General features: G+C 41.5%; 1 protein-coding gene across 1 annotated transcript; it reads right to left on the bottom strand.

Moving 5' to 3' along the window:
* Nucleotides 1-9,117: 9,117 nt before the first annotated feature.
* On the bottom strand, nucleotides 9,118-22,491 carry LOC137782978 (ras-related protein Rap-2a). Its single transcript, XM_068572708.1, has 2 exons — nucleotides 21,407-22,491; nucleotides 9,118-9,989 (listed from the first exon to the last, which is right to left on the bottom strand). The coding sequence occupies exons 1-2, from the start codon at nucleotides 21,718-21,720 to the stop codon at nucleotides 9,752-9,754; spliced, it is 552 nt and encodes a 183-aa protein (XP_068428809.1). The 5' UTR covers nucleotides 21,721-22,491; the 3' UTR covers nucleotides 9,118-9,751.
* Nucleotides 22,492-22,924: the final 433 nt, after the last annotated feature.

Below are 22,924 nucleotides of genomic sequence, written 5' to 3'. Positions count from 1 at the left end.
ATACACTGTGCTCTGTCCCTTCCTAGTTGTTTGTAGTATGCATAGTCTGTTCTTTGTCAGTATAATAAGACGGTGTCCGCCATGCATTAGCATCCCCTGGAGCTGCCAGAGATTCTTTGTTTAGCTGCAAAACAGCTGAAGTACTCTCTTTTCTTTTGCAGTATGAAATGCTAAGGCGTGGCCTAAATTAATTTGCATTTGTTAGGTGCATTTTTTACACAATGGGGTTGAGAGAGGGCAGGAAGTCTGACCTGTGAAGCTTGTAGATGACCTACAATACAACCCAAGACACTGCACTTCATTCAGAGTCCACTGGAGGGTGCTTTGGCATTCGATGAAGCATGAGTGATATGTAGTGGGACCACAAGCCCACTTGGCCCCACTAGGTGGAAAGTTCAAACACATGATTAAGCAAATCAAATGGAAGTTTCCTCTCTCTTTGTCTCATGCATAACCGTCTCTGTACCAGCCAACAAGAGATCTGTGATCATCAACTTGTTGATTGTTCTGCAACTGACTTATGTATCTTAAGAACACTGATGTTATGTCTCTCATGAGGACTGCTACCGTTTGAATAACACAATGCACACAATATAAATACATTAATCCAGGAGCAGATTAAGGCACATTTTAATGGGGTGACAGACAGGTTTAATTTGAAAGAAGATTTAAATGAATGAAACTGTGTTAAGACTCACATTTACAACCCTACTTCTTGGCAATAACAAACAGTATTCTTAGTTACAATTGTATACATCCAACAATTGAAAGTCATATACTTTATTAAATACTTTAACATGAAATAATATCAATTAATTGTATCTCTTTCAGGTGGATTTCTTTAAATCTCTCTTTGTGGTTTTGCCACATGCCATCAAGATGTGGGGCCTTGTCCTCCTCAGTGATCATGGATTTGCATACCCTGCTTCTCTTGTCCTTTTCTACGGATGGTGGCCTGGAGCTTTGGCTGGGGCCGGTGCCTCACGTCGCCCACTCCTCCTTGTATGGAGCAGCGTGCAGGGACGGGGATAAAAGACAAGCAGTGCGTTGGAAACCTGCAACTGAGATTTTTTTTTCTTCTCATCTCTATTTTATTTCTGCTGCTCGCCCACCTTCTCACTGGCATGAAGAGAAGTCTCCTACGCCTCGGTGGTGTGGGACTGAAGATGGAGGAATCACACTCAGTGTCTTGGCAGCTTCAGAGGCCCCCTGCAGGCGCTGATTGGGAACTGAGGCAAAGATGAACGTTTCAGCAAGAGAGCAGCAAGAAAAAGAAAACAGGCAAGAGACAATGCTGTTTTTGATTTGTTATGTAAGCAATTAAGATGTGTGCCATGTTCTTGGTGATCTCAGTTATGTAATAACACATTATTTCACAAGTCAGCTTCCCACTGATCGCCAGAGGGTGAGAAAACACTTGTTCATGTATATATTAACTCTAGTGCTCAATAATTTACATCAGCTGACCAGAATTTAGGCTTCTTGTTTTCTTCAACTGTGTACTCGAGGTGAAAGGATTCAAAAGATGCCACCACACAGCTGGATTAATCTGCAGGGGGGCCTCTCTGTGCAACATATTTCTGTACTGGAATACAACCTACCCAGATGTTTGGTCTAACATATTTAACATATCAATTCAGGAATCAGGAACTTGTACAGAACTAAAATAATGATGCTTTCATTTCAAGACAGGGCCCTTCTGATCAGGGAGAAAATCAAGACTCACCTTAAGACCTTTCTCATGAAAGTTTAGGGCCCCTGGATATTTTGGGCCCCTGAGCAGTTCCTCACTTTGCCCATTTGATCATTGGGTAACCTAATAGGAAGGTATGGATCATACTCTTTTGGATAAAGGTGTCCAGAAAATGATATGAATAACCACATCCCGCAGACACTTAACACCCTGTTCTGACCGCTGATGTATTGATCTCTACTCTTCCTGCATTTTAGATGTTGTCATATTCTAATTTTCTTATTACTGTTTAATACATTTAGCTGATAATACTTGTGTCAAATAAAATGTTGACTGCAAGACTTTTATTTGCAACTGAATATTTATACTTGAATAAAAGATCTGAGTACTTCTTCCACCACTGATCTCTTGGTCTTCAGCTCAGCTCACTCGTGCAGATGGATCTGTTGACATGGCATTAATAGCTCTTTTTTATTTTTATTTGCATCAACAACATCGCTAGATAAACAGTTACCATAATTCCTTGGTCTAGTACACATAGTTTTTTAGTTGTAATGAGTCAAACTACTATATCCAAAGTGAATATTAATAATTTACCTGTAGGAATTCTATATATTTATTATACAATCCTCTTTTCCTCAACCTTTAGGAGTTTGCATAAAATCCAGTGGTCTATTCAACCTGACAGCCCCTGAAACATTTTTTTTTATTACATTTCCACACAATATTGTTCCCTGGGGAGGTATTCACCTTAAGAGTGAATAGAGGATGGAAATGAGATTCCATTTCTATTTTAATCTCTGCAGCAGCAGCTGCATCTTCTACCCTGTCACCGTTTCCCACCAACTCTGAATACCAGGTCATTAAAGCCAAAGCCAGACTTTTACATTTCTCCAACCCCCACAGCTCCAGTCAGTCTGGAGTGAGTCTGGAGACACACACACACACACACACACACACACACACACACACACACACACACAGAGGACACACGCAAGCACACGTACACACTGACTCACTAACTACAGTCTAATTGGCTGTACTTCTTGGTTTGGCTTACTTTAAACCGTGCCATCTCCTCTGTTTGAACTCCATCTGAAAATATGGCAGTTGCTTATATTTTATTGCAATTGATGCTTTGATCAAATGGACGGGGGCAGGCAGTGTGTGTATGAGCGTATCTGTATGTGTGTGTGCATGTATGACAGGCTAGTTATATACATGATATATAATTAAAGATTAGATAGATATAATTAACAATTATAACACACTTTATTTATTAAGGTAGTTAATCTGAAATTTAGAAACTATTGAATGAAATCTTATGTTGGTTGAATCACACTCTGATTAGTCTTTGATTGAAGCGTGCACTCTTGACCCCAACAGTTCCCATGAGGCCATTTCCTCATCACAGTTTTCAAAACAAGATGTGGGAAAAAGAGTCTCCGAGTTTAAAGGGCTCAAATGACAGCAACACTTGGAGCCCTGGAATCTTCATCACTCATTAAAGAGTCAATCGTTATCATCAGCAGATGCTGTTATAATGTCTGTGTTGAGACGTTTGATATCTTAAGGTGTCTTTCTAGTGTTTGGCAACAGAAGCAACTCTGACATCCGTAAAATGTTCAATGAAGGTGGAGAAGTAGGAGGTTGTTACAGCTGATCAAGCAGAGGGAGGGAATCTGTTTCCATCAAGCCTCGAGAATGAGGCGTCCTCCTCTTAGACATGAGCACCGCAGAGCTCCTGCTGAGCCCTCCACCTCTAATAGAGAAGGAAACCAGCAGGGGGGACCCTCATTACAAGCTCTTTTACTAAATATATAAAGGCAGCAGGATTATATAGAGTTTTATTCCTGCCACATTTCGGTTTGCCTGAATTAGGCTAGCATTATTTCCTCGAAGATATTCTCTGCCTGACCTTATTCAGATGCCCAAAAAACATTTTGTCCGATTTGTATGAAACTTGGGGACAGTATGGCTGTCAAGTTTCAAGAATTCATACGACATCCATATGTATAACACATGGTTTATTGCTGTCATCAGGAGGAAACCACCATTTGTGTTGGAGCGGCTCAAACCATGCGCCATTCTCATTGCCCTCTTTGACACATTCTGTAATGTAGTAAAGAGATACGACCAGAGAAGCGTGGCCCAGGAAGCACATTATTTGACGTGTTTGCACTTCAGGTAGAAATCTGCCAAACCAACATTAAAGTAAGTAAGTGGAGCATGCCTGAACCTCCATCCGCACACATCTCAGAGTGTTTGGTGGCTTTGATTTTGTACTTTGTTTTTGGGTGTTGTTGCTTTGTGCTTTTATTTGGTGTAATTATGCGTTGGGCTGAGTGTTTTTCATCGTTGTGATGTTGATTGTTGTTATTTGTGTCATGGTGTGACAAGTAAATGCATTTGGGAAAAGGTCAATATAAAGATACCAAAATGATAATAAGAAATGGAGCTCCATTTCCTCGCCATGTTTTTTTTTCTTCTGTTTATATTAACGTACAAATAGCAGTCCGCCTCGGAATGTTTTGTCTTGAACGCCGAGTAAGAATACACCAAATCCTTCAGCTGTTGTATAAATCCCTGCAATTAGTACTCCAATTTATAATTTTAGAAGACTACATAATAGTGACAGATGGCATAGATTGAAGTCTGTGAGAACAATTTAACGCGATGATCAAGAAGTAACTGCGACAAAGACAGAAATATTCATCAGAGTGAGTCTGCATGAAACTGTGAATCAGCTTTTCTCCATCTCCAAACGCTTGCTTTTAAAATGTGTTTTTCTCTTTCAAGCTAATCTGGTGGGAAAACTAAGAAACTTCACCGAACTTCCAATGTGCATCCAGGAGGGAATATGTTTGACCCCTTATGACTGTGAGAACTGACCACAGAAAGCCCAAAGGATGCAGGCAGTGAGTCACTTCTCCAGGGAAAGAAGACTTGGCTCCTTTAATCGGTTTATACAACATTATCTATCACTGTGTATTAATGCTAAATTAAATGTGAAAAACACAGTTAAGAACTTTATGGGTCATTGCGTGGCTTGGTCCAAATGTCACAACATCTGCTTAGCAGCATCTCTAAAGCACGCTAGTCAAAACTTTATATTTAGTTTGTTTAATCAGTACAAAAAAAGTGTAAAAAGCCCAAAATGGCCATTGTAATGAGATTCATGGGTCAGATTATGTCTTAAAAGACACTAGTAACATCCTGATGTCTAATATAAACCACTTAACATAGTGTTTGGTAGTTTAATAACAATGTATTCTATATTGTAGACCGGTCATGTATTGAGATTGTAAAATCCTAATCTGAAACACAATGAAACTAAATACAATTCTGAACTTTTTTATACAAAAGAAATAATCTATGTTGGCATATCTGGACACCAGTGAATACTGACAAAATAGAATATTTTGTGATTCAGGTGAACTTACCCTTTAATGGCAGAGAATGGCGACATGGATTATGACATAAACGCATGTATCCAGTCGAGGAATTCATCCTTGTTTACACAGATCATCCCCCACACACATTCCTGTGTTACAGCTGCAAATTAGACTGTGAAATTGACAACTCATGTGTTACCATCTGGTTGCCATGACACCTAGTTATTAAGCCTTCTGACAGTATAGCTCGGCGTGTTTGTTCCGTCGCCCTCCTCCTCCACATCAACATTGTTTCCGATATAAAAAGGCACGAAACATCAGAGGGGGGCGGATGAGAGTGTGGGCTGAGAACAGCTCGGCTCTCTTCAGCGGTGCTGACTTCCAACTGAGGTTCGGCACAAGCGATCAAGAAATAACCTCCATGTTCAGCGAGGAGCGCGTCCTTTGGTGCTCTAGTAATAGCTAATCCTATTTAGTTAATAATATATATTATAACAATAATTATACATCCTACAGTAGCATTAGCTATGAGTATTGTCCATGTTCAGCGAGTCCTTTGGTGTTCCAAAATGCTGGAAAAAATAATGCATCACCATTAGGGCAAGGTGGATACCTTAAGCATGCCCTGTTGGGCCTCATGGGGAGAATGGTCCCTCTAATTGTGTAATTTCTCTTTTTTACATCTCACCCTATTGATTTCCACAACCCCCGTGTGCTGCACAGGTACAAAAGCCTGATTTCAGCCCTTGCCTGGAGTGCATTGAGACTTTAATGCTCCACTGATCAATGAGACGATTAAAGCAATTTAAAGGCTCTTTTGTTCAGTCTGACCATTGGAATCTCCTTCATCCTCAAAACTGCTGGGCTGGCAGGGTTTTCCTCGACTCCTCGGGATAACAGCCTCATGAACTCACAGCCCCGGGATTAAAAGTGCACAGGGCAGACATGGCATTTTGTCATGGCCGGCTGTATCCCACACAGACACCCCAGGGACTGTGCTGCAGTCTGGCAGCGATGGGGGTGGGGGTGCTGGCGTGACTCATGCAGCTCCCCCCTTTCATCTTGACATTTGACATACTGATGTAGAGGAGCTCAGCTGGAACACACACGCTGTGCTGTGTCACACAGCTGCAGTGTCTCTGAGCCCTATGGTTTTACAGATCCGAGAAGAGGTAGCACGTTAGCGCCTAATGCATGAAACTCAGGGGGTTGTTTTTGGTTTTCAAGATGATTTCATTTTTATTTTCCAGTCTCTTGCCCATTGGGAATTCACCGCCTCATGATGCTATTCTTTCCCTTGAAAGTTCTTATTTCTTCAACTCTGCAAGAACTTGAGAAAAATAGGGAACTGGAGTGTGCATTGACATTTTATAAAGGCCAAAGAGACAAAGCTCCACAAATTAGGCTGATTCCTACAAAGCTTTCGGTCATCCATTCTCATTAAAGCTCTTTTGCTGGACAACTAGAACATTAAACTGCGTTTGACCATACGTTATACAAACACAAATGATGCTGCTGAAAGGTGAGTGATGCTGGAGGGATTCTGGTTTCTAATGAACCCCGCTGAGACTTCTCACCATCAGTTGCTTTCGCCCTCTGCCCCGTCTTACCCGGCTGGTTAAAGCACCTCAGCACAAACAGATTACGCAGTGCTGTGTACTCGCTCCACTTACACTGGGATAGCTGAAGGTGGATGTTGACAAGCGCCTCAGAGGACATGCTGACAGACACTTTTTCCCGGATCTATTAACCGCCAATTCTCCCAACATGCCACTTACTGCATCAGTAATTCACGAAATCGCAAAAATGTGTTGGAAGCAAATCAAGGAAAAAGGAGAACCCAAAATATGGAGTCAGTCTTTTTTATCACGTCTAAAAAACATTTAATCTTTAAATTTAATGTTTGGTTCCTCGCACTCTGACCCGAGGGATTAACTAACTAACCAAATGCATGTCCCCCAAAACTGAAGGGTTTAAAAAAAATGCATTTTATAAATACACTTTATTTTGTATTACTGTGTAATAGGTTATTCTATTTCTTGCACAATCTGTTTTGCTGTGTTACACTGCAGAGCACATTATTGCAGAAACCCCAAATAAAGTGAGGTGTTACAGTTCGGTCTATCGTTCATCAAATGATGTGACTTTAAAGGAATTTCGATTTTAGCAACTGTTAAAGAAAAAAAAGTACTTCATGTCTCTAATAATATGGTTCAAATAGTTGCATTTACTGTTCACCCATGTTGAACTCTACTCAGGTTAAAAGGTCAGTATACAGAACCAGCTTTATACTGGATACTGTTTATACTTGTCCAGTTCAGACAAACACAAAAAAAGCTGACTGTCAATAAAAGCAAAACATATTTTAATCATATTTCTGTGTCAAAGTGTTGAAGCTGCACTCACTAACAGGAAATTAAGAGCTGTGTGTGTGCAAGCAAACACCGAGCTGAGTCCAGTTCCTTTGTCCAAGCCTTTTTGAACAGATTATTCAGGGTTTACTGTCCAAACTCTGACCTAAATGGGTAAGTATTACCACAGTGGTCAATAAAAATTGAGAAGACTGTCATTTTAAAAGAGATACAAAAAATACTTGTTTTTGTTTGTTGGCATCTCCTATGAGCCTTTGTCAAAGTAAGGCTTTCAAAGCCTGATGGGAGCTGAGGTTGCTAAGAAAAAGCTGTTTTCTATTTAGCCATTGGTATTAGCCAAAAAACAAAACTAAAAATTCAAAACCAAAGCAGGATACTGTGGCAGAGTCACGGTGGAGTGATGCGTAAGCAGCAGTGACTGTGTTTGGACAAAACGGCTTTCTTGAGTTAAACATTCTAATGAATATAAATACTGTATCAGCTACAAAACAGGGCTCATGTTGTGGCTCACAGAGGACTTATCAACATGTGTAATTCCTGCTTATATCCCCTAAAGCCCTCAAATAATGGGAACTGTTGTTCCAAAAAGCAGGGCATAATTATCCCCCAAATCAATGTTAGACTTGCATTATCAATATTTTTTGACAGGATTAAGGCTCTACAAACTCTATATATCTCCTGGTGTAAGAGAGTGGCTCAAACCTGTTACATATAAACACATCTACATAATAAATATGTAGAATTAAAAGAAGGAAAAGAAGAGAAGAAGAAGTGTTTAACACACTTTTATTGTTTAGGTGTCAAATGTAACAGTGTCACCATTCAGAGAGGGAATAAAGAGTAAATGGTCACATAAAAAAATATAAAATCAACAATGAAAATGGTCACACGGGGCAAGTCTGGTTCCCGTGGCAGCACAGATGTACAGTCGAGACAGTGTCCAGATCCTGACATGTGTTTGGTTTGCACATTTCCACAGCCTATAGTTATCTCAAACAGTTAGAGTCCTTTTTTTGTTTACTAGCCATGCATACAGTTGACAGTTCCACATGTGTTGAGTCAGTGTCTTCACAGGAGCTGGCACTTTCAATACAAAATATGTACACTACCGTTTATTATTGTTATTATCATTGCCTTCGTCGCTACTATGTGTTACGATGGATTTTAATACTCTGAGCACGTACAGAATGAGATCAGGATGTTGAAACTCTTGAGCACCCCATTTCATATTGATCGGAAGAGAAAAATGTAAAGTATGACAAATGTTGGCATCTTCACTTTAAATGTCACCCATTCCTGAAAAGAGTTAAGAGAGATCATCTGTAGAGATATTAAAAAACTGAAAGGATGAACTCTTTGTCCCATCAGGAAAAGCAGTTAGTTATATTACTACACGGCAATCTGCTGTCAGAGTCTCTCAGGGGGAAATGGAACATCACACGATATGTTAAAGACTCTGCTGTTGTTTCTCAAAGTGAGAAGACAGGAAAGAGATGACTGCACCAGTGTGTCGAGAAAGACACTGACTTGTCTCCCATTTTCTCTCCATTCCTTTTTTAAGACAGAAAAGAGCAATATATATATATATATATATATATATATATATATATATATATATATATATATATATATATATATATATATATAAGAAAATGGAGGTGCTTTCAGGTCACCTCTTTGGTTCAGCCCTGTGATAAGTAGAAAAAAAACCTCCAACCGTCAATGCACAATAGTAAATACTGTAAATCAAATACTTATTACTATTTAAAACAACTGGATCCCAGAAATATGTTATTGAAAGTGTGTAATGTAGCTACCTGTAACTTAGTTATGGTAACAAAAAAATGCTTCTTTTGTAACAAAACCAGGAGAAAACACATTTTACTCATTTATAAGAAATTATAGAACAACCTAAAAAAGTAGCTATCTTAATCTGTAATCGTTTGCTGATGATTCCCCCCCTCCTCCACAACTTAAAAGGATAAAGACAAACCCAAACAAGAGAAGAGAGCAACATAAGGCATGTTCCTTTTTGTCAATTCCTGGCATTCCTCGTTCAAAACATATTCATTACTCGCATCTCTTTATTATTAATGATCATGTCACTGCTGATTTTATGCTCCGTGGAGTTAAAATCCATTGCGCTCAACCATGCAATTTGCTCCCGTCTAATTGGCATGGTGCGTGTGTATGTGTGTGTGTGTGTCCAAGTGTGTGTCTTTCAGCTGCGGGTTGGTGGAGCGTCCTGTAAGTATACTTTTTGCCTGGCCTGTTCCTGGAGGCCCCCGGGGCTATTGTATATTGCAAGAGGAGCAGCACGGGTCGTCCTTGTCTGGCTGGGCGGCGTAGTCCATCTGCCGAACGATCTCCGCGAACAGTTCGTCTACCATGGTTTTGCTCTTGGCCGAGGTCTCCATGAACGGGCAGCCCCACTCCTCGGCCAGGGCCTGACCTTCGCTGGCCGATACCTCCCGCTCGCTTTCCAAGTCCACCTTGTTTCCCACCAGGATCACAGGAACCTTCTCGTACCTGAGGACAGACACAGATCACATCGGGCTGTCAGACACAGACATAAAATATACTCAGCCGTAACTGATCCTAAGGAACTGAACAGAAGTAATCAGTGAGGTTTAGTGCGCTTATAGCTTCACTGAACTTTCAGTTGACAAAGACAGGCAATTAGGCTTTCAGAAGTTGGTATTAGCAGATGCCTAATGCTTCAAACGCTTTAATTTGCACCACTAATTAAAAGCATTACTCTCTGCATGTGAAAAAACAAATATTCCATAATCCATAGATTTGACTTTGAATTGCATCCCATTGCAATTTGACCCACTTAAGTGTTCAAAAGTTGCTTTCTATTAATGGGAACACTGGATGATTTAGCCTCATTTATTAATTTTCTTGACATATTTCTTGGATTTCACAAAGAGCACGGAAGCATCCTGATGGCGTCTCTGGTCTGTCAAAGGACAAACTTTCATGCCATGAATTTAAGACAGTAGGAATTAATATTGTCTATTCTACAATAGTATCCTTTACAGGCTAAAATATAGACATCATGCTCTCATACAGTATGCACATTTAACACACACACACACACACACACACACACACACACACACCCACACACACACACACACACACACACACACACACACACACACACACACACACACACACACACACTTATCAATTATCATTATCATCATCTTAATATATGTGTATTTACTGAGGTATTCAAAATACCATTTAAAAAACGTCCAATTTAATGACATTATTTCATACTTTTAGTTAGAAAACTCCTTAAAGGTAGCCGGTTGGATCCCCAGTCACAGTCATAGTTCACAGGTTGAAGTGTCTCTGAGCAAGACACCTAACCCTTGGTTGCTCTCTGGGCGCCTCACAGGGCAGCCCACTGCTCCTTAACCAAGGATGGGTCAAATGCAGAGAAGAACTTCCCCAAGAGGAATAATGAAGTGCATGTTTCGTTTTTTCTTCTTTTCTTTTCTTAATAGTAGTATTCTTAAATATATGTCAAAGATCATGTTGGATTTTTGAGAAATGACAATATAACATTATCTGTTATTGTCAAGGATAGCATGTCTATGGCCAGTAGTCTTCACTACTGTGCGAATACATATGCAGATGTGATTAAAGGTTTCAAATGATTTTATGACTTTATAATCCAATAATAAATTCCCCAAACAGAAAAACAGCAGTTTTTCCTTCTTCTCTTTTTTTGGTTGAATGGCAATTGCTATCCCAATGGTTCATTTCTGGTAACGAATGTAGTTATTAATAGCACGTTTTAACATGCATAGTCTGTCTGAGCATGCCAAGCAACTTTATTTATGCATCACATCAAATTACAAGTAAACGCAAGGCACATCGGGACCTTCCTCTCTGTTGTTTATGCAGCACATTTCATTCCAAGGTTAGTGTCATCTCTGTGATTGATTGCTTACAAGTTTGAATATAACACACATATATCACATTTTTCTATTTATGTTTTAGTGACTGCAGAGTAAAAGGGGTGATTTGATTGACAGTCATAAATGCTGACTATTGGACAGATGAAATAATGCCTGGACTTCAGCTTTAAGGCGCTTCATCATCACAACAGAGACAGACAATTATGGCGATGACAACCCTATACTGAGAGCCTTTCATTATAAAACAAAACAAGTAGTGGATTAGAAATCCTATTAAAAAGACCGTAATTAAATATATAGTCATGATAATAAACATGGCGCGAAGCCAAGTCAGGAGATCACCAGTCCTGACTGGAGTACAAAATTTTCCTTAGCATCAGATCGTAATACTACTGACAGAACACATGTATTTTAGATTACTTCCAGGGACCCTGGAACAAACTCAGGGACTCGTTTGTGTTTTCGGTCTGGCTCTTATTTCTTTTTTTTACATGACTGTTCAGAAAGCGTTTTCTGGGCCATCCTCATTGCAAGAGTACTTTGTTTATTGTTAACATGCAGGTAAAACTATTTTTTTTACAGTATAAATATAAAATAATGTTTAATGCAGGAGGAAATCAAGTCAAATCTGTCAAAATAATATGATCAAGCGAATTTGAGCACAGGTTTACAATCTGACAGTCATCTATCTGTCAGATCCGTCAGGAGAGAGAAGTCAGGTGAAGAAAAGATAACTATTTATTATAAACAGATAAGTGATGATAAAGTCTTGACTGAGTCTTTGTCATTTGGACTTTACAGGGAGATTTGTAAATGAGGGGTGTTTGATCTGAACAGCAAGATAAATCTCCCCGTGGAGTCCAGACCAGGCTGGAGTCTAACCGTGGAGGCTGATGACGCTGATAGAATGATGAGCTGATGAAGCTGATAAGAGTTGGTGGAGGGGCGCGTAACAGAATCATGAACCTACTGAAGGTACAGAGACATATTTTAAAGGAGACGACAGCCAGATGATAGGCTAACGATGTAATTGTGTGCTGTGCTATTAGATAGAAGCGACCAGCGGATCAGAACAGCCGACATCATGACTGGCGGCCCCAAACAATGACGGCATGGAAATTATCAGTGAGCATGCCTGAGAGGAGAGAATTATAGATGTATGATAAAGTAGTAGAGTCTTCCTGACTGAACATACGCTAGAGCTTGCTTTGTTTGTGTTAAAAGTCAGTTTCTTTCATCTACATGACAGAATAAATCATCCACTTGCTAAAGTATTTAAGGTATTTTCAAAAGTGTTACTACTTTGGTGTACAAGTGAATTTTGACTGTGGGAGGAAGTTTTTCACAGAAAGAACCAGGGACGCACCTCGATGCTGTGAACTGCCGCTGAACCTCCGTGCCGCCCACCATGTCTCATATAAACACGGTCTGAAGCCTGACCCAGTGGAGAACAGGAAATGGGTAGTAGAGCTCTGAACCCTGAGGGTAGGAAGCAGCCATAATCCTCTGAGCTCTGAACTCCCTGCCATTATGCTGGAGTGCAAAATGTCCCTTTGGCGCTGGACTACTGAGTGGACAGCGAGAAGAGATCGTCATCTAAATGAAATAGCCCATACGACACTAGAAGGGGCGGCTCTGGCGGGTTGCACCAATATAATCATCTGTTTTGACATTGGGGAAAAAACAGAGCGGCCCTGGAAGATAAAAAAAACATCACATAGCGGATTATACGCAACCACATCCTTCTGTAAACAACAGGTTGTTATTTCTTAGATCCTTATCTTCGAGCAACGGCACGCTTTCCATCTGTTGGACCGACTTTGAATGTCTCGTTCACGACCCTGAACAACACTGTCAAATCTAATCTCAGAGTCATGCAACCGAACCCCCATCAACATCATTAGGGTTTTCAAAAGCTGCCCTCGCTCGATGAAATATACATGCTTCTAAATTATTTACAGAAAAAAAACATCCTCATCCTTGATCACTATGGTAACAGGTATAAAAGGAATTGACTGATGCTGGAGCGATGCGGAGACTGCAAAAGCACCAGCTGTGATACGTTTCCAAGTGGAGCAGCCGGAGCGGCTCACAGAGGCCAGGGGGCTGCGGGTTTCCGCGTTAAATAAGCTTAAACTTCTAGAGAACACGGAGCCCACTTTGATCTACTCATGAATACTTCATCCACGGTGAACTTTAATCTCAAATGTCCGGCTCTGTTCCCAGGATCGGATCAGCAGCCAAGAGGAGCTACGAGGATGGAAGTGACAATCTTAGAGGTGGGACGGCGAGTAACCAACACTGTGATAGTGTTTCCCGAGCCCCGAGGCAGCTTGAATGAAAAACTACAGCTTATGCGTCCCAACTTTAACATGCAGCACAGTGCACATGTCTCGTGCACTGCATTCCTGGGGTCAATGAAAAACCAAACCAAGGCCATTATTACCCTGAGAACTGTTCCAGACCCCATCTTGTTGGTGGTACACAGATCAGGCCTTGCACCTTAAATACCCTTTCCCACCTTCAGGAAACAATCCTAAACATGGTTGTGGGTGAGCAGATTGAAAGTCAAAACTTTGACTTGTATAGCTGTACTTGTTTTTAGAAGCCACAGGGAGCTCAGCGTTAACTTGGGCTACTGGTGACATTTGGGAGTCTGCCGTGCCCCAGCCTGTGGTTTTGACTCAAATGTCTCGCTGTATGGAAAGTAAACGATCTTATTTATTATGACGTCTTCAAATGTCTTGTTCTGTCCAAACTAACAGATGAGAGTCCAATTAATTATCAAATGACATACAGATTTGTCGACTGATCATCACAGCTATGTCACAGTAATATTATTAACATCATTATCATAATGTTAGGACGCCCAGATGCTACTTCAGTGGATACAGATTAAAGCTTTGAATCTCTGAAATCAAAGAATCTAACAGCGTGAGGAATCCAAATCAAGTCAGTCGAGTTTTCAGTGTCTTTTTTACAATTTGAATGCACATGGCTGGGTCAGCCATGTGCATGTTATGTAGCTCATTTCGGCCTCATCATAACCCGGTGCAGCACAAAGACATCTGGTACCAGAGGAGAGGATCTATATATAGTCATAATAACTGTCCCAGGAGGTGTGAGGCAGCGGCTGCCACGGATACCGAGGCTCCCAAGGCCTCAACATAAAGGGTGTCGGCCAAGGCCGGTCCATATACCAAAACACGTATGGAGCGGTTTACATGGTTCAGACACGGACCTTCAATGACAAATTAATAACTTGTGCTGTGACACAAACAACATGTCGCGCTTTAGCCTTCAGCTTGTGAGCTTGTCGGTGCCCTACACGGGAGCTGTCTGACTACAGACACCCATTGGAGCTTTCCCAGACACACTTTATCTATAATGCATGATGCTTCATCTCACATGGGCTTTGCTGACGGACGGTGAAGCTCAGCGGCCCAAGAGGCTGTGGATTTGACTCTGGTCAACACTGTGAGCTGGGCCTTTTGTGTGTGGGGGGACTTCAGTCTAGTCTGTAAAGAGACATCAGCTGAGTCAGAGAGCGCCATTAAGCTCCTCTCTTCTGGCTCAGCAGAAAGATTTCCTCAGAAATAGATATCTGGAAAATCTTTGGTAAACACAACATGGCGAGCCCTTTGAATTCTAAAATAGATGTTTTGATTTTCAAAAGATTTTAAAAAAAACAAACAATTTAAGGGATTCTACATTAACTCTCTTTTGGATTCTGAAAACAAATTACAAGCTTTCCCTTTTCTCAAAACATCTAATGCTATTCAGAGATGATGGAGATGCCGGCCAAGCCATGTCAAAATATGGAAACGAGTCTCATCCTTGGATCTGAAGCAATAATACGGCCCACTGCTTTCTTTTTTTCTTTATTTATTTTACAGGGACAAGACACACTGATCAACAGTAAAACTATAAGTCAGCCAGAGTTAGCCAGAGAGGCTACATTTTCATCTGCTGTCCCTGGCCAGTTTTTCTGGCAGCTTGAAAATACATAATAACACAAAACTAATTCACAAAACTAATTCAAGATGTATATATAAAACACTAGAGGCACAGTGTACATAAACACCAAACAAGACAAATGCACATTTCCACCGAATAGACAGACAGGACAAACAGTACGTTAACGCTTGCACATCTGATTGGCTACAAGCCATTCCCTGAGGCTATGTTTGAATGTTTTGTACGTTTTTTTTGTTCGTATGTGTGATGGAAGAGCTTTCCATGAGTTTGCTGATTTAATTGAAAATGCAGATTTGCTAAAAAGAGCTTGATCTAAGTAACATGACACAGTCACTTCGAGAAGCAGATCTAGTCTGTCTGCCACTAAGAGTGTGTTGTTTGTATCTATCTCCATTCGGTAATTATGTCTGAGACAAAATCCTCCTTTTACTGTACAGGGTACCTGACCTAAAATCTGAGATGCAAAAGTGCCACTGCATTGGAAATTTGTTTAGATTGCTTTTCAATAAAGAGGAATACGCTTTGAATAATAGAGGCTCATTCATAAGGCTGATAATTATACATTATACTAAAGATATCATTCAAGTGTCGACACTATCAGCCCAATTTAGGAAGAGCTCTACGTTTTGCATTAAAAATCACAGAAGACTAATATACAGTAGAGTAATGTATATTTATTCTTTATTGTCTGTTTGTTGTTTATGTCTGTTATAAGGTCGATACTGAAAGTTGCTGCTGCACGATTAATAATTTAATAAGAAATAACCATTCAGTAAATTTAGATCAACTAATTGATGCGTTACATTTTGTTTTACCAAGTTGGAGAAGCCTTCTGTATAGCCTTCTGTCTTCAAACATCCAGGCATAAGTGCCTATCACGTCTTGTTGAATACCACGGCTCTCTATGACTTTGCATTCTTCATTGAAAGTGGTGCGATCATGTGATAGGACGGTGGTTTGAGAACAGGAGGACCTGTCAGCCTCACAGCCGGTCTTCTATGTTCACGGGCGATGGCTCAGCTTTGTGCGACTGGATGACAAACCTCCACTGACTTCCCAGCTGTTTTATTTGTGCTGCTCAATTCACCAAAAACGCTGCGTGGTGGTGTAGTAGCGAGCACTGTCACCTCCCAGCACGAGGGGTCAGGGTTCGATCCCCAATCCCGGGCGATCCTTCTGTTTGGAGTTTGCACGTTCTCCCCGTGGCAGCGTGGGTTCCCTCTAGGTTCTCCGGCTTCCTTCCACAGACCAAAGGCATGCGCTGAATTAATTAATCTAAAGCGCAAATTGGCCGTGAATGTGAGCATGAGTGGTTGTCTGACTCTATATTTGCCCTGCAATATACTGGTGACCTGTCCAGGGAACCCAGCCTTTGCCCAATGTCAGCTGGGATCGGCTCTCGTGCCCCTTTGACCCGAGATAGGATAATTGGAAAAAGAATTAACTTGAAATTATCAGCTAAGCCCTCTTCACTCAAAACAGAAGCAGTGTATTTAATTTCTTCCTAAATGACCATCAACTTTTAGACATTACCTACAAGTACATTTCCCCTGGATTTGATATGGGTGACTTAATGCTGTCTTGTTAACTTGTTTTTGTTATTGCTGGCAAGTAAGATAATAACATGAGCTTATAGCCATGCTAGCAGCTATGTGAGGCTTTGACACAACAGAGCTTTGAGCTAAATGCTAACTCTTGTTCACAATGACAATACTAACATGCTGATGTTTGGTGAAATGTTTCTCATCTTCAGCATCTTAATCTGCTAATATTTGATAATTCGCACTAAACAGTAAGATGATGGTAATGTCAAAAGTGTTTGACAAAATGGGCCTGAAAATGACCACAATCCATGCTGAGGGGACAAGAGTGCTTCTTAACCAAATGTCACGACAACATATCTAATAGTTCATTGTTCATGGTCACTATGCACAACTCCTTCAAAAGTTGTTGAGATATTTCTACCCGGACCAAAGTAGTGATGGACCGTAAATTGCTTTTTAGAATTGCTGGCCTGTTTGTCCATGTATCTATAACTTTCTCTTTTCAACTATTCCCCCCCTCTCTTCAGCGCTGACTCCCAAAACAGAGCAGAAACAACTTGTTGGATATTGGAAAACACCATCGCGCACAGCCATGAACGCACACTTTCAAAAGCCAAGTCAACTGTTAAGTAACAATCACTGAACTTTAGCTCAGTTCTTTTGCCCAGTTTTCACAATAGACAAATGAAAGAGGATCCTTCTGGGAATACTGGGAGACTTCAGCTACTCCTTTTATTGATCTTGATCCTTTCAACCAGTTAGAACACGAACAAGCCTTGGCATGACGATCTTCACTGTTTGTAAGCGTGCCTGCAGTAGTTTATTACAGACGGTAGTTAATTTCACCTCTTTTTTTTTTACTATCATCTTATCATGTCACCTCTATTTAATTGATCTGTTAGCTTGCTAATCCCCATACCGAGTGTATAGTGAGCAGCAGCGGAAGTTGGGCGTGATGAGTTCCCCAGCCAACACAGGCCTCGCTGTAATCCTGAGCGCCCATGACCACTTTGCTAAAGCCGCCAACAGCAGGCACTGATCGATGCCGACAGGGTTCAGAGTGAGAGCGACACACAGCAGCTCCTCTGACCCGAGCGAACACCGATACGGCCGCGACAGGTCACCAATGTTTGGGCGGCGAAGAGGAACAGACAGGCCAGAGTCGCAGTGATCCACAGTGATGGTCAGGACCACTGACTGCCGAGGCCGGCGTCACAAAATGTATTTCCAAATGGATAACCAAATTAATCAATACAAGACAGAGACACCTGTTACTGCTGTCGCTGTGGTTTAAATTCTATCTTGGCCACATCAACCATCCCTTTCTTAATGTTAGAGGAAAAATTCTATGGCTGCAACTAATTAATATTTTCATTATCGGTAAATCTGCTTCATCTCAGTTTACGATGACATATGACAAAGAGAAGCAGACAATCCTCCCATTTCAAAAGCTGGAACTTGAAAATAGTCATTTATTTCCTCAAATTTTGCATGACGAATAACTAAATATAGAAAATAAGATAATCAATGATTCAACAAATTGTCTTTAAAATTCCACCATTTTTCTGATGTTATCAGGATTTTCTCTCATCAGCCTGTGACGTTGTTAACAGAAAACCTTTTCATGTCATCTTGTCCCATCTGGTCCTCTCCTACTGCATTCATGTTTGTTTTGTTTTTTTACATTTCCCACAATGCCCTTCAACCAGCCCACAGAACATGCCTGAACTTGTTGCATTTCAGTGAGGAAAGAGAGCAAACTATTAAACCTGTTATCTAAATTATACAATGTTGTGATACCGCATTGCATTATAAGCCAATGTCGGAATTCTTTGTGATGTAGTTATTAACAACGTGTGTGCAATTGGAGACCCAGGATTAAGTTTTCTCCAAAACACAATAAGAAAACGATAGGTGAAGGAACCAGAATCCAATGTGATTCTAATGTTGGGAATTATTCAATATGTTCATGTACCGCTGCAAATATGTGAGTGCATGTATTTTAGTTTTTAATAATTGTACTTATGAGACCTCCTTCTGCATTTAATAAACAACAATCTTCTGAAATACATCATTGTTGACATACACAGCCATAGACCCCTGTCTTTAAAATGCAGTACATACTTCACAAAATGCTGATTATAATCAGCTAATATCTGATCTCACATCACTATTCTCCTGGTGCGAGGGATACAACTTGGCTTGAATCAAAAACAAAAGACCACACATGTTGAGTGATGTGTTTCCAAGAGTTTACCTTTAAATTTGCTCAATATAATCACAAGATAATCAAGTGACTAATTTAATATAATGCTTTGCTTCAACAACAGGAGACACCATGACTGACACTCATGGTTACGGGTGGTCAAATGTGTTTCAGACATTAATACAGCGTGTATTGATCTTTGGAGCCGTGTTGATAGACAGTATGGGGAAATGAGATCATATCAACTGAAAAAGGAAACGCAATCTTTGTTTGGATCCTTGGAGAAGTACTTGTTGAGTTACACATTAGATATAAAACCTCTCAAATTAAAGAACTGCCGTCAACAGGCAGAAGCTTTAATAAGAGAAATATTTCATGTGTAGTTCTGAAAAGAGTTCAAACTAACAGCTTTAGTTTGTTCAGCCCTCGTCTGTAACACCCAGCTGAGTAAAGCAAACCTTTTCCGATCTGGAACATACTCTTTGAAAGAAATGTCTGGTCTTTGTAGTTTTGCCATGGCTCGAAGGAGAATTCTGATGTATCTTTATCACAAAGAAGATCTATGTGAAAAAACAAAGAAGTATGCATACAAACTCTGTCATTGAGGCTATTGAACTAAAAACTAGCCGTGCCCTGACACTTTGAACTCCACAGCTTCAAACACAATGTAAAGTTTGAAGTAAAGCACAGGACTCTGAAATGAACTGCTGTGTAGGAGTAGCATGTGGAGTGTGATGTTTGTTGCTTCAGAAAATAAATCATACTGTGACATTAGAGAGCCCCACTAGACTCAGTTAGTGAGAAATCACACACCAGTCTGGCTGTGTGAGCCACACACATGTACACAGTTTACATATAAAGACAAACCCGCATATTAAAAGACACAGGCACGCACGCACGCACGCACGCACGCACGCACGCACGCTGTAAGATGAACATACTTCCTTTCATTCTCAACTTGTATGGAGGAAACATGTTGACCTCATTCTTTCATCCGGAGCCATAGATTTATAGGATTGCTTATTCGATGCAAATTTCACTTGAGAAAAAGGAGAAATCCAGTTGGTGACAAAGACTAAAGGAAACTAACAAAAAAAGATGCATTTTGACAATGAGTAAATTCCATTTTTAGGTTACTAAAAGGACAGTAAACATTCACAACAGAGCTAGAAATGCAACACTAAAGCCTGTCCACTGTGTCCCTGTGCTGAAAGTTATCTTAAGTAATTAGCTGTATCGGTAAACAGTGTGAGCTTTAAGCTGCACTCCTTCAAATATGCTTTCTCATTAGAGCAGCCACATCTCTGCGGAGCAACTGGATTTCCTACATTGACTGTAACACATCCTTTGACACCTGCATTGACAGATGAACCCACTCAGTCACAACACAGTGCATGCTGCCACCAATGATTATCATCTATGTCTCTTTATGCTCTGAATGGGTTATTAACATGATGTCATGTCACCAAGCAAGGCAAAGTGAACCCCACCAATGACATGACATCATAACCACAGCTCACCTCTTCTGTGCATCAACCACAGAACCACTTCGATGACATCACATCTGGATCATCTGTGTAACAGCGCTCAGACATCAGACAATTTCATGCCTTCAATCGTGTTGCTCCTTCTAAGGTTGCTAAAGCAGCTTGTTAATTAAAAACAAGGCTTTGTCTCCTCCGCATGATAGTGTGCCTTTTTCGCAAATCCCACACAGCATTTTAAGCAGGGCTTCCTCGAAGCTCTCTGCAGAGCCTCTGATGCACTGAGTCCCGGGTGTCCCCCTGGCTGGGTGTTTCACGGGGGTTGCAGCATCCGGCACCGTGGGCAGCAGCAGCAGCTTGGAGCATCACAGACAACGTCTAGCGTGTTATGACTGTGAAGACCTGGCTTGTCTTCACAGCGCTGGGATGGAAGGAGAGGATCTGGAAACATTGCAAAGTTTGCAGAAGCACTGAGGAGGTCTGAGGCTCCTCCTGGAGATCACACACACACACACACACACACACACACGCTTGCTTTTAGAGCTGCTGGCAGTGTGAGGACATTACAGCAGTGTAGGTGAGACCTGGTACACACCAACATAGAACAGGCATGTTGTGTTGTTGTATAGTCTGCCTTGAAGATGCTCGGCATCTCCATGCAAGCACAGTTCTCAGACCAGGCCGAGGCCCACCCTGAAACTACAGGGCCTGATAGAGGCCAGCCCAGTGTGTGAAGAATAAAACAAACACATTTAACAATCTGGACGTTCACATTTCCCCGGCACATGATTTCACCCACCTTTTTACTCTTATGATTTGATCCCTCATTGGCTTGATGTCCTGGAAGCTCTGCTGGTTGACGAGGCTGTAGACCAGGATGAATCCTTGACCGTTCTTGATGTAAAGGTCCCGCATGGAGGCGAACTGCTCGGTACCAGCGGTGTCCAGGATCTCCAGCACCGAGGGCGAGGAGTCCACCTCGATCTCCTTGCGGTAGAAATCCTCGATAGTGGGGTCGTACTTCTCGATGAAAGTCCCGGTGACAAACTGCACGGTGAGGGCGGATTTCCCGACCCCGCCGCTGCCCAGGACCACCACTTTATACTCGCGCATCGTGGATTAAATCAAGTCGTAAGGTATCAAATCTCCGCGCGTCATTGAACTGAACTCGGAATGTTCACGCAGGAAAATCACATCAACGACTCGCGTCCCATTATGAGCGTGTTGTCAATAACAGTCTCGCTCGCCGCTGCTCAGCTATGGCAGAGCACAAAGACTCGGTGCCCCAAGATGGATTTCATTGTAGAAATTCCCCCATGCAGGCCAGACACCAACAGCTATACGGGCATCCGAAGACCGCAATTGTCCAGCACTGTGCACGGGCAGAAAAGAGATATCGCCCGATGATGTGGAGCGTGCGGGTTTTCATCTGCTTAGCTCACCGCTCTCTATGCATCAAGAAAAAAACAAACTTGCTCCATCGAGGACACTGGAAAGACGCTGGCTTTTAGCCCCGAGTATAAAGTGCAGGCGCGATATTTCAAGCCGGATGCCGCCTCGGGAAAAACAGCACCGACTACAAGTATTCCCACACTTAATAGAAGAACTTGCGTCCCTTTGTTTCTTTTTCAGCATCTCAGGCATGGCTCAGCTTCTCCTTCGCTTTCCAGCGCAGACCCAGCCGCCATACTCTCGGGTGTGGAAACCCACGACCGCTGCTGCTGCCCCAACGAACTAGTCCCCGCTCGGCTCCCGTACCGAGCTCGAAAAAAACAAAACTGTACGGACCCGCCCTCCTCAGACGGATGTGCGAGCGGTCCAACAGCCGGGCTCCGCGGTCTTTACGCCTCACTCGAGCCCGCGAATGGGAGCTGCGCGCCGGGGAGCCAGTCACATTCAGCGGTGGCGTTTCCGTTCATGTGTTAAAATTCCCATCATTCGGTTGCCCCAGTGACATCCGAAGGGAGCTCGTCCAATCACAGGGCGCCTCGAGGATGCGTATCCAGGAGGAGGAAAAAAAAAAGAGCACCGGATGCTGTTGCTATGGTAACACTGCATTCAACATTTGGGAATGCCGTAAAGAGATGTCAATAAAGTCGGTTTATTTAATTATTTATGTGCCAATTTATTTATCTGTACCAGTGCATGCTGCCTTATCAAGATGTTACACCTATTTGCGATGTGGAACATCATTACATGTAACTGCCATGTATTTATGGTATATTCTATTCAATATTATTGTTATTATTATTTGATAAAAGAGGTTCTATTCCTATTCTTTTTTTAAAATTGAATTTAAAGGATTTTCTTTACCCAT

This window comes from Clinocottus analis, unplaced genomic scaffold (genome assembly GCF_023055335.1).
Source record: "Clinocottus analis isolate CAN_PGR_092001 unplaced genomic scaffold, fCliAna1.0.p SCAF_12, whole genome shotgun sequence".
NCBI lineage: Eukaryota > Metazoa > Chordata > Actinopteri > Perciformes > Cottidae > Clinocottus > Clinocottus analis.
Note: the sequence above shows the minus strand (reverse complement) of the source record. Positions and strands in the feature narration are given on the sequence as shown.

What these genes read in the sequence shown, in the direction of transcription:
- LOC137782978 (XM_068572708.1), bottom strand. Translation starts at nt 21,720, where the DNA reads ATGCGCGAGTATAAAGTGGTGGTCCTGGGCAGCGGCGGGGTCGGGAAA. An exon ending in CAAATCATAAGAGTAAAAAG is followed by an intron (nt 9,990 to 21,406) that starts GTGGGTGAAATC and finishes GTCTGTCCTCAG; the next exon opens with GTACGAGAAGGTTCCTGTGA.